At 33.6% G+C, this 10,322-nt stretch overlaps 1 protein-coding gene across 1 annotated transcript; it reads left to right on the top strand.

Moving 5' to 3' along the window:
• Positions 1-1,202: 1,202 nt before the first annotated feature.
• Positions 1,203-8,619, top strand: TRIADDRAFT_22640 (uncharacterized protein; the record flags this gene model as incomplete). The annotated part of the gene is made up of 35 exons (XM_002110905.1): positions 1,203-1,335; positions 1,418-1,509; positions 1,591-1,701; positions 1,960-2,089; positions 2,211-2,320; positions 2,500-2,620; positions 2,792-2,856; positions 2,933-3,032; positions 3,119-3,247; positions 3,334-3,448; positions 3,587-3,723; positions 3,809-3,945; positions 4,078-4,158; positions 4,247-4,374; positions 4,446-4,530; positions 4,656-4,706; positions 4,781-4,828; positions 4,931-5,022; positions 5,135-5,175; positions 5,312-5,370; positions 5,450-5,530; positions 5,672-5,792; positions 5,881-5,922; positions 6,018-6,157; positions 6,239-6,400; positions 6,485-6,615; positions 6,703-6,794; positions 6,882-6,958; positions 7,050-7,220; positions 7,293-7,354; positions 7,443-7,500; positions 7,651-7,725; positions 7,813-8,002; positions 8,133-8,256; positions 8,367-8,619. The coding sequence occupies 35 exons, from the start codon at positions 1,203-1,205 to the stop codon at positions 8,617-8,619; spliced, it is 3,744 nt and encodes a 1,247-aa protein (XP_002110941.1).
• Between the last annotated feature and the right edge of the window lie 1,703 nt (positions 8,620-10,322).

Genomic DNA, 10,322 nt, shown 5'->3' with positions numbered 1-10,322 from the left:
GTAGCCACGAATACAAAAGCGGAGGTGAATAATACTGTATTAACGTTTAAATAATACTTTCATTATATCTATTCTGGCCCTATAGTTATCACTGGGAACGTCCTATCAACTAAGCTACTTCGTTATAATTTTATAGGTCACCGTAAACAACATTACAAACAGAAGAAAGAACCAACAATTCCATTAAACTCTAGTAAAAGTAATCACATTTTTGAGGCGAAATTTTGTCGCTTTTAAAAAGTGTCCATTTGATTACTACGTATAACACTTAAACATAACGTTTTTTTATTACACAATTTGCTACTCTTAAGAACATAGAACCGAAGCTATGCAATCTGTTTTAAGTAATGTTCCAAAAGAAGCGATGGAATTTATACAATCTGAAAGAAGATTAGATGGAGGTACAGTAAGACTATTTTATACTTTAGTTATTTATCATTTAGTAAGATGTACGAACATAATTTTGGATTCCACCTATATGTTTTGAATTTGAGGCATTTACTTTTTGTATTATATATACAAATTCATTTAGGCCGGCGACCAAATCAATTACTCTTAAATGGTCCTCCTAGTAATGCGAAAAAAGAAAGTTCTCAACTCTCAAATTTTCAACCAGGTCCAGGTATGATGGTCATTTATCCACTTAAAATTACTTCGTTAGGTATCTCTGAAATTATCCTATTTATTGACTAGGAATGAACGTGTCAACCAAGATCAAAAAACTTGTTGATACGTTAAAGGTATAAAAGCTTTTACATAACATGCTTGCTTGTTACATCGTTAATAGTTGATTATAAATTCAATTTACTACAGAGACCTAAAAAGAATGAGATACTGGCTGATTTTGGAGACACTGATATGGAAGGTGCAAAAGGCAACTAAAATAGATTTAAGATGTTTTAGTAGATTGATAATCTAATACGCCAATTAATGCTTAAGGAATCCGAATACAAGTATATTTATGAATTACTCAATATTAATTGCATACTTAATACTTATGTTTCAGTTCAACCATTGCCGGTAAACCCAAGTGCCATCAAGCCAGAAGGCCAATTTATGAAGCCAGCCAATGGAGGAAGTCTAAAGGTTCTAAAATTTTATCATTTTAGTCTACGAGGCAATTATCTAAACCATGCAAGAATTTTTAGGTAGTGTTGAAAGTTCATCTGACATACTAGTATTTTCTAATATTTGAATATCACATGCAGAAACTTCAATCAAACCAACCCGATAGCCCCGAAGATGCACTATATCACTATGGTAATGTGCTAGCGAAATGTCCTTTTATGAGTACACTCGACAAAAATGATAAAGTGGTCAATACTCTGACTTACGGTAATTACACAAAGAGATATACTGTAAAAAGTGCAAAGAAATTGTTTTTGACTTTCGATTTCTGATAAATACGATTTTCTAGGCAAGTTATTCACTAAATGTCACAAGCTTGCGTATAACCTTGTTACAAAATTTAAAACCCGAAATGGCGACGATTTAAATCCTGGAGATAGAGTATGATTCGTCTATATTTGTTTGCTTATAATTTATACCATTTCAGAATTATATAACAAAACGAATACTCATTGATAACAGGTAGCGCTAGCGTTTCCTTCTCATCAAGCAGATAGCTTCGCTGTTGGATTCTTTGCCTGCCTTTTGGCTAATTTAGTCCCAATTGCCATTGAGCCACCTGATAGTAAAAATGTGAGTGAATAAATTAGGAAATTATTTAAAATTCCCTGATAATAAGTAGTAGATTTAATATTAATCGTTAATTCGATTACTATCCCTAAATAGGTTCTATTAAGGAATTAAGTAGATATTTACAGTTCTATAAATAAATTTTTAAATTCTGTGAGCATTTTCAGTACTGTTGTATCAATAAATAAAAGATAGATATAATTAAATTGCAATATTTATTCATCTACTATTCTTTCTGTTTACTTTTGTTTTATAATTCAGGAACCCGGAATTGCCCAGAAAGGTTTCTTATTGAGGCAGTGTTCAGTTTCTGTAGTTCTCACTAGTGAATCTTGTTTAAAATCTTTACCGAGGGACAAAGATGATAGTAGTGTTAATATTAGCTTTAAAGGTAACGATCGTACTATTCTCAAATTATAAAATATATTTCACAACATGGATACAAAATAGTATTGTCAATCATTTTATAGTTTACCTATATTCAATCAACTTTATATTATACAAAAATATAGGATGGCCGATCATGAATTGGCTAAGTATAGATCATTTACAAAAACCGACTAAAAATTGGATTCCACCTAATATTGATAGACAGTCCCCGGATATTGTATCACATATTGAGGTTTGTAATTTGCGCTCTGCCTCTCAAATATTGAGACGCTAAAATGAATCAAAAGTTTATTGTCTTATCTAAAAAAAATACTTTTTAAAAGTTGTATGGATTATTTAAAGATAGTATCTTGCAAATCTAGAGCACACGTTTTACTAAATTTATATAATGAATTTACTGAATTTTATTAGTATACGGTCGATAAAGATGGTTCCGTTATGGGAGCTATTGTATCTAGAGCTTGTATGTTAAGCCATGTTCGAGTACTTAATAGCCTATGCGCATACCGATCGCCCACATCTTCAAAAGAAGGTACGTTCATTAGTTATTACTATTGTTCAAAGCCTACCTGCCATCTCATTCCATGAAAAAGTTTACAATTTATAGCGTCGTAGCATTCGTTAGATGTTAGTAGTAATACTAAATTAGGTGAAGGCATTACAATAATTTTTAATTTTTACTATTTACTTCTATTTCATAAAGTGGAGACAACTATCTGCACAATTGATTACCGAAGAGGAGTTGGATTATGGCATAGCATTATTATGGTAAGTAGAGAGCTAACAATATTCACGTGTGTTCAGAGATTATTACTTACGTTACAATATGCGCTTACATTATTAGCCCCTCATGAACGGAATGCATATTATTCAAATACCAAACACATCACCAATGGGGTATCATCATCCACTGGAGTGGTTATCAGTCTGCTCTAAATTTGGTGGTCAGTAACTGTTGCTTATGCATACTATTGTTAATATTACTTGTTGATGTTCTCTTTTAATTACATTACATGCACCTTATTTTTAGCAAAGTATGCGATCACATCTGCTAGAATTTTGCAAGTAGCTGTTCTCGCTAGGCAAAGAGACACAGTACCTTTGTCAATTAACCTTAGTAACTTACGGATGCTTCTTGTTGCGGATGGACAAAATCCTTGTTAGTACTGCAAAATTAATATTTGCCATCAACACTTTCATCGTATTCAACACATAAATATTAATGACACATTGATTAAAACGAAGGGTCCTTAGCCGCCTGTGACGCTTTCCTTGATGAATTTGAAAATAGCGGTTTACGAGCCGAGTCATTGTCTACATGTGCCTATTCAACAGAGACATTAACAGTATCTATAAGAGGGTAATGATCCATCCAAATTTAAACAGCGGCTACTGATTTTGCTAAATTATTGTAGCAAAAGAGGACACCATCATTTTCTTGAGTACTTGATTTTTGCCTAAATAATAATCTATGTATTCGATACTTTACTAACATTAGACCATTCAGTCGAGCGGCAGTGACAGGCCGAGGAATTATGTCTCTTAGTGCTTTAAGTGATGGTGCAGTGCGTGTGGAAAACGCAGGTTCCCTTACGTCTTTGACTCTACAGGATTTAGGCCCAGTTATTCCAACTGGTACGTGATAAAGTATTGTTGCGTTGTTTTTTGAGCATATAATGTAATATTTTAAATTTATCAATAATGGGTTATAACTGTATAGGCTCCGTTGCAGTTTTAAAAATCGATGGATTGCCAAATTTATGTCGCGTCGATGAAATAGGTGAAATCTGCTTATCCGGTAGGACTACTGGCAATGGCTACTTTAAACTTCCAGGAAAATCAAAGCACGTATTTGAAGTATGTACTACGTGTATAAAAATAAGCACGGATATGTATACGCGTAGGAGTTTAAAGCTGTGCGATAGTAATATATAGCTGATGCGTAAACGATATTAATTATATCGTGTCTAAAAAATCTTTTTCTTTCAGGTAACTCCCTTAAACGACAGGAATCAAGCTATTACCCAACAAACTTACGTTCGTTCAGGCCTTTTAGGGTTTTTAGGACCGGTAAGTTGATCTGTATCGTTTTTTACTTAGATCAGATTATTACTCGAATCCTTAATCGTGCTTGCTATTGAACGTTGATATTACGAAGAGCAATGTGATATTTGTTTGCGGAAATCGCAATGGGTTAATGACCGTCAGTAATAGACGTCACAACACTGATGATGTTATAGCTACTATCCTAGCTGTTTCTCCCTCTAGCTATGTACATCTTGGAAGGTGAGAAACGATAATAATATTGACCTTACCCTTAATGCTATTACCAAAATTTTTGCTATTTATTATTACAGAATTGCTGTTTTCTCCACTACTGTTTACTATGATGAAAGAATTATTGTTGTAGCCGAACAAAAGACTGACTCCACGGAGGACGAGGTTAGATTACTACAAGGATTAATAGTCCTAAATAAAGCTAAAAAATGTATGTGTAGTTTTTAGACATTGATACTACAAACTAGCAACATTTTAGACCGAAAAATAATTAGTATATTTACCACTAGGGATTTCAATGGATGAGTAGAGTTATGCCATGTGTCGACAAAATTCATGACGTAAGTCTTTCTTGATTTCGTCTATCTTGAGCTATGAATTATTATGCAAGTAATTTTAATGATCCATTTTCTAGGTCAATATTTACGGTTTTCTTTTGGTTCCAGCTAACACGTTACCTACTGTATGCTTAACACCGTATTATTCGCTAGATTGTATATTAATCTACTTTCGGGTTATTTTATAATTGACTAACAATAAACTTTTGCATTTGCATGTATACCAGAGTAAAGATGGTTTTGTTGACGTTTATGAGACGAAACAGCGATTCTTTGAAGGAATGCTTCATCCATGCTGCGTCCTTATGTGTCCTCATAGGTTACTATTATACATTAATAATTGCTATTTACGCATCAACTATCGTGCGAAATATATAGTGTTTATCAATGTAACTGCATTTATACGTTAATTTCTATTAAAACATTTTTAGCTGTATCCCCAATATGCCGATCGCTAATAAGAGAGCAAGAGGTGAAGCTAAATTTTTGATTCTACAATAAGCTAGATTATCAACTATTTCTCTTAGTAGTTTAATTATTGATAACATATAATTACTACCTTGATTGCATAATTGTCTTACTAAAGATTATTGGCTACTTAGGTCGAGGAGGTATCACATCGCCTATTATTTCCGAAGGGCGATCACTTGAAATCCTAGAAAATGAAGTAAAGCTTTATTAAAATTTTCAATATGTCAGGTACATGGTCATCTAGTACTAAATGAAGATATAACTATATTTTATAGACAATCTATCTAGCAGAATATTTAAGAGTTCGAGCCGCACAATCACCAGATGATGTCATATTTACCTTACTGTCCGGAAAGGTAAATAGTTAATAATCTTAAATGGCACTCTACACATGACATTAATGACAAATTGAGACCGTAATACCCATGATCGCGAAAAATAATAAATATAGCATACACTACTTTTTACAAAGTTAATTAGTTAATTAACCTATTTAGGGAACCGCTATCGCAAGTGTAACTTGTCTACAGCTTCATCGCAAGGCTGAGAAAATTGCAATCTTGTTGGAAAAAAGTGGGCTCACAGCTGGTCAACATGCAGCACTAATATATCCTCCTGGTATTTTAGCTTTTCCTGATCAACTAATTTCCAAGTGAAAGCATTCCCGTCCTAAATTAATGTGTTTTCAAATATCCGTTTGTTTTAGGAATTGATTTGATTGCCTCCTTCTTCGCTTGCTTCTATATCGGTATGTTTAGTTGCTTCATAAGATCATAAATTTCTAAATACCTCCTACAAGCAGATTTTGTATAGTTGATGTTACCTATGGTGTATCGCCCTTAGGTTTAATTCCTGTTCCAATACGTCCACCACATCCTCAAAATGTTGCATTTACCCTTCCAACTGTAAAAATGGTTGTGGATACTAGTAAAAGTGATGTTATCTTATCTAATCATAATATTATCAAGATACTAAGATCCAAGGTACTAATAAGTTACTTATCCTCACTTACATAACTATAAGAATCGATATTTATGAGTACATTCCTTCAATTTGTAAATTAGGATGCAGAAACCGTAGTACCGCACAGATTATGGCCGTCAATGGTAGATACTGATGCACCCGTAAAAGGCCGCTTGCAAGAATTCTATCAATCACAATCATCTCATTCAACCGCCTATTTAGATTTTGGTGTAACAACAAATGGGATATTGGTGGGAATAAAAGTATGTTATAATATATGTATCGTAAAAATTTGATATTGTAGTGACACGTAAACTTATTCAGTGTTAATTTTTGACTTTATGTAGATGTCACATGAAGCTGCGGGCTCTATATGTCACTCACATAAAATAGCTTGTGAGTTGTATCCATCTCGTCAGGTAGCCATTTGTGTTGATCCTTACTGTGGTTACGGCTTAGTAATGTGGTGTCTTAGTAGGTACGTCTGTCACATACGATTCGGTAGCACATTTTACCAGATAGCTTTGTCCATTAATCATCTTTGCTTTATTGGCTGATCTACTAGTATATATTCTGGCCATCACACTATATTGATATCTCCAAGTGACGTTGAATTGAATCCTACACTATGGCTTATGGCCATAAGTCAATACAAAGGTAACTAACGCAATTACAAAAAGATATCATGACGATATTACAGCTTAATCGCTAATGAATACTCCTATATTTTATTTCTCATCAAAGTACGAGATACGTTTGTATCTTATGCGGTACTAGATGGATGCATTAAAGAATGTTCTAATTCCATAAATACCCTCTCGGTAGGCTTAAATTCTTGCTTACTGATACCCGATCTTTTCTTTCGATTACTTGATAAATTAACCGATATTTTCTTAATAATTTGTTTCGTAGGGCAAAGGAATTAACCTGTCCTCGCTGCGTTCCTGCGTCGTTGTAGCGGAAGAAAGACCTCGTACTTCTTTAATTTCAGTCTTCACTGCTTTATTTTCAAGCTTAGGATTATCAAATAGAGCAGTTAAGACGACGTTTGGGTGTCGTACCAACCCAGCCTTATGCTCACAGGTTTATACGATTAGAACTGTATACTAATATTATATGCGTTCTAAAATTAATATTTTCATCTACTAATTATAGAGCTTATCCAGTCCAGATCCGTCGCCTCTTTATGTAGATTTACGAGCTTTAAGAAATGATAGGTAAGCGAGAATCAAATTGAATTGCTTAGCAAGTGCGTCGTATAATACTAGCATCAATTTATATTTCTTGAATTATATGAACCATCAGAATAAAAATTGTTCAGAAGGGTAGCCCCTATAGTATCTGTATTATCGAGAGCGGCACGGTACGTTTGATTGATATTTAAACTATTTCGATTATGATCTTTGAACTGATCTCATGGTCAAATTAAATGTAGGACTGTAACATTTGATAATCTCAGAGCATTGTGAAACACCAAAATGTAATTATTTTATGCATGTATCGCTTAATCTAGATTCTTCCTGGAGTTAAAGTTTGCATAGTTAACCCAGAAACAGGCGTTTCTTGTGGTCTATCTGAACTAGGAGAAGTAAGTTGAATGATAGTTTATCTTTATATGGCATTAATATAATATTCATCAATTTTACTTTATGCGTATATATATGTTATGTTGCAGATATGGGTTAGTTCAAAGCATAATTCTGAAGGCTACTTTTGTCAAGCTGATATAGATGGCGATAATCCAATACCATATAATCGTCGATTTCGTGCCAAATTAAATGCCGGAGATGATACACAATTGACGTGGGCACGTACCGGCTATTTGGGTTTTATTCACAAGACAGAGCTCATAGAAGCTGACGGAGGTTTGTAATACTAATTCATAAATTTATCGTCACATGATATCATAATAACCGCAAGTGAATATTACTAACGAAATAATTATACAGCGTTTGCTGAACATTACTAAAGAGGTATCGTGCTATTCAATTTTAGCCATTCATGAAGCAATACACGTGGTGGGATCAATGGATGAAGCCTTATATTGGCGTGATATGAGGTATTATCCCTCCGATATTGAAAATACGATATCTAGATGTCATGCAGCTATTGGAGATTGGTAAGAACCAAATAATTATTATTCATGATGATATTAGCAATTAGTGATGTCTAGCATTTACAAATGTTATTATGGACCTATTTTGATTTTATTTATTTTTGAACGAACAGCGCTTTATTCACGTGGACTAATCTATTAGTGGTTGTAGTCGAGACCAAGTTTGACGAAAGCGTAGCTCTAGATTTGGTCCCACTAATAACGAATGCTGTATTAAATGAGCACCAAGTAGTAGTCGGTGTTGCTGTGGTAGTCGATCCTGGTACTATTCCAATTAACTCTCGCGGTGAAAAGCAAAGAATGCATTTAAGAGATAGATTCTTATCAGATAGTCTAAATCCTATTTATGTTGCTTATAATATGTAAAATTAGGCAATTTGATGTTGTTGACATCAAGCGCTTGCCGGCCACTATTATTTTGAATGCAAGTAGTATTAAATGCAATGCAATTTAGAATTCTATTTCAAGCAAAGCTTGAGCTACCAAGCACTCTGATGTAAAATAGGAATTTATAGAGGCTAAAATGAAGGAGTTCGAAATTTTTGGGTATTGTAATTTTTTTACCTCGCTATATCATGTGTGTGTAAGCAGGCTTTACAGGCAGTATTACGTTGTTTAAATTAATGTTTCACATGGTGAAATAGAAACTCCAAAGAGATGTTTTCTACGTTGTATCATATTAGTGATGTTGTACGAAAAGAACGCGTAATTTAATGGTGTTCAATTTGGAATAACGAAGATAATGTCATTTTTTTAGTAGCCTATTGAACGACACTACTTAATTGAATGATAGAGCTGATGTAATAATATTGCTTTATATTTTGTAGCGTATTCATTCATTGATGGAATCATTTATTGTCTATGCCGAATAAAAAAATTTGTCCATGATTGATATACTGTTCAAATAACTACTGTGATGTTTTATGTTCAATTGTCCATGTGCTGTATATCACTCTATAGCAAGTAGTTATAATGATTTGTTGCTAACTGAATGGACTGCATAGCCAATGACCATTAATATGAAAACAACGTTTCAGTTTTCAACCTTTAAAATCAGTATCCAGCTAACGGGAAGGTGAGAACTCGCTAATAGCACAATTTTTAGTTTGAAATCGGTATTTGGGCGCTACCTCTTTTGCAGAACAAAATTGTTGGCTAATTCTTTGCCCTATAGTTTGTATTACGTGCATATACATACCGTGATGGTTTAGATAATTCCATTAATTACTTACAAATGTTAATTATAACCCTACTATATTAATGGTCTATTGAGTCACTCGTAAGGCTAATCGGATAATTTACGGTAAACAATAATTTCTCATATTGCTTTTTCTTTAAATTATTCTTAAATAAGTTAATACATTACTAAAATAGCTTTGTATCTCGTATGTAATGCAACTAAGCGCAACATTGTAATAACCTTGACTATGTGACCACCAGTTCTTTTATACTATAATAGATACCATACTTTATATACTGACTATGATGCGGTAGCGTAATGGATCATTAGTGATCAACCTATCTAAAATCTTCTGGTACAGAATTATATTTTACAGCCTCTTTTATGGACGGAAGACTGATAATAGACTTTCGCAAACATGACAGTTGCCCATAATAAAATTATCCAAGCCCTGCTTAAAGTCGTTCCCACCAAGTTTTGCAGTAGCTATACGTGCAGTATGTAGGTAGTACTATTGAGAAGCAAGATCACACCCAATTTGACTCAACAATAGTATGCTACTGTGCGAAAACATAGTACTCAAGTATATTAATTGTCAACTACTCATCCATTCAGGATGGAATAGTCTAGTGTACTGTACACATGTATTAGGTAAACATAAATGTTGATCGCTTATTTACTAAGTCACTATATACCCTGAAGACTAGGATAACCTAGCACTGTTTGCTGTCTCCATCCTGTACTGCAAAGTCTGGATCTAATTAACTGTTCGATAAATTTCTCCCATCCTTGAACATTTTAAAACAAGTGTGGAGAACAAGAATTTCTTGATTTTATCTTTTCGCTTTGATTCTCCTACTCGATCAAATTTAATTGATGTTCATTACTA

The sequence above is a fragment of the Trichoplax adhaerens genome, genomic scaffold, assembly GCF_000150275.1.
Source record: "Trichoplax adhaerens TRIADscaffold_3 genomic scaffold, whole genome shotgun sequence".
NCBI lineage: Eukaryota > Metazoa > Placozoa > Uniplacotomia > Trichoplacea > Trichoplacidae > Trichoplax > Trichoplax adhaerens.
This window is presented reverse-complemented; position numbering and strand designations above follow the sequence as displayed.